At 37.1% G+C, this 2,270-nt stretch overlaps 1 protein-coding gene across 1 annotated transcript; it reads right to left on the bottom strand.

Moving 5' to 3' along the window:
- Window positions 1–1,061: 1,061 nt before the first annotated feature.
- On the bottom strand, window positions 1,062–2,000 carry LOC100024753 (olfactory receptor 6C2-like). Its single transcript, XM_007502967.2, has one exon. The coding sequence runs from the start codon at window positions 1,998–2,000 to the stop codon at window positions 1,062–1,064; it is 939 nt and encodes a 312-aa protein (XP_007503029.1).
- Window positions 2,001–2,270: the final 270 nt, after the last annotated feature.

The following is a 2,270-nucleotide window of genomic DNA, read 5'->3' as shown; positions in this document are numbered from 1 at the left end:
CTGACATTAATAGTTCAATTTGTAGTTGTTTCTCAGTAGTATGTAGGATTGTAGAGTTAACATTGAAAAGGAAATGCATTTTAAAGAAGGAAAAATTGACATCTAGAATAAATAATTTACTTAAAGACATTTAGGCACAAAATTGGAATTTAAATTCAGGTCCTTTGACTTCAAACCTAATTTCTTTCCATTACTCTGCCTAGAGACAGTGCAGGCCTTGGGATGGGTGGGAAAAAGAGTAGGAAAAGGTAGGCAACAATGAATAGTTATGATAAGAATTCTAAGCACAATCCAAAAGTAAATACCAGAGGAAAAGGTAGAGATTAAATATCTGGAAAGTGAGTTTAAATGGAATTAGGCTGGGATTTTGGATGGGAAATGTCATAGCTGCCTAATAATGACTTGATTTCTATGATGTATTCTTGATCATTCTTGATCATAAATATATATTTCTGGAGAGAATGCTTGTGATTTTTGTGAATTATCAATTTCCTATCCCGCAAACCTAATCACACCTGGCTACAAACCTCCCTTTATCCCCTATTTTTCCAATTCCCCCATATCTCTTCCTCAATAAATATGACACCTGGAAAATAAAGGCTCTGAAACAAGGAAAGAAATCTGGGTAGCAGATTTGGGCATCTGCAAAAATAAAGGAATCTAATATCACAGTAAATGTGTTAAACCAAATGAATTTAAGAACTCTTCTAATTCTGAGAACTCTTTCAACTATTTGTTACATTTTTTTTTGCTCTGCCAGAGTCAAGAAATGATCTCAGCATACGGATGGGCCAAACTTCATATTTAAGGCCAAATAACTGCAAAGTCTAGAGTAATGAATTAAGTGACAAAGATAGGGAACACCTTCTCAAAACTCAAATGAGAGAAAAGTGAGCATTGATCCCTGAGTGTTTCCAGGTGAAAGTAAAAAGGTGGAAGGATAATGTTAGACTGACCAGACTAAAGGAGTGGTGAATTCACAAGAAAAATAAAATGGGATGGAATATTGAATGGTGAGTTAAGGATTAGTCTTGTATTGTAGCACTGTTTGGTATCATTCCTTATACCTTTGCAACAAAAGTTACCCTTTTGACAAAGTCCTTAAAGGCTTGTACAACTTGCTTGTTCCTGAGGGTGTAAATGAATGGGTTCATCACGGGGGCAACTGAAGTCACAAGCACTGACACCACCTTGTTCAATGCCAGTTCTTCCTTCCCGGGTGGTTTGATGTAGATGAAGATGCAGGTGCCATAAGTCATGGAGACAACAATCATATGGGAGGAACAAGTGGAGAAGGCCTTTTTCCTTTGCTGGGCAGAGGGGAATCTCAGAATAGTCCTGACAATGTAGCCGTAAGATAGAACCACTAAAATTAGGGTTATGATAAGTAATAACACAGCAAATATCACAATTATCTTTTTTATGAATGTTGTATCAGAACATGAGATTTTCAGAACTGGGGATGCATCACAGCCAAAATGGTCAATGACGTTAGAACTGCAGAATTCTAGCTGGAGGCCCAGGCTAAGTGGAGGGAGGATGAGCAACAATCCAGCTAACCAAGAACTTAGGATGAGTTGGTAACAGACTTTACTGCTCATTATGGTTGTATAATGCAGGGGTTTACAGATGGCCACATACCGGTCATAAGACATAGAGGACAAAAGGAAAAGTTCTGATGCCCCAAAGAAAGTAATAAAAAATAATTGAGTGGCACATGCATTATAGGTCACAGTATTATCTCCAGTTGACATGCTGTATAGATATCTGGGAATACAAGCAGTTGTGAATGAAACTTCTAAAAAAGAAAAATTTCGAAGGAAAAAATACATTGGGGTTTTCAGGTGGGGATCCACCAAAGTGAGGGTGATGATGGTCAGGTTCCCAGTAACACTCAACATATAGGTGAGAAACAGGAAGATAAAAAGCAGAACCTGCAGCTGTGGGTCATCTGTCAGTCCCCGCAAAATGAATAGTGTTATCCCTGAGTGGTTCTTCATTCCTGGCTTCTGACATTTGATAGACCTGTATGTAAAAAAGACAGATTGGATTTGGAATGGAGGGGAGCAAAACGAGTTTAAAATGTGATGTAGATGAAGCAAGTCACCCATATTCTCTTTTTTAACTTAGTTACACATCAAGAAATACTATGCTAATTTTAGTAACTGCTATATAACATGTTAGGAGTGATGTGTTTTAGAAATATTTTTGTCCATAAACTATGTTTATTCTGTTCTAAAATCTCTGCACTCCATTTTTTTTACCAATCT

This window comes from Monodelphis domestica, chromosome 5 (genome assembly GCF_027887165.1).
Source record: "Monodelphis domestica isolate mMonDom1 chromosome 5, mMonDom1.pri, whole genome shotgun sequence".
In the NCBI taxonomy this organism is placed as follows: Eukaryota; Metazoa; Chordata; class Mammalia; order Didelphimorphia; family Didelphidae; genus Monodelphis; species Monodelphis domestica.
Note: the sequence above shows the minus strand (reverse complement) of the source record. Positions and strands in the feature narration are given on the sequence as shown.

What these genes read in the sequence shown, in the direction of transcription:
- LOC100024753 (XM_007502967.2), bottom strand. Translation starts at nt 2,000, where the DNA reads ATGAAGAACCACTCAGGGATAACACTATTCATTTTGCGGGGACTGACA.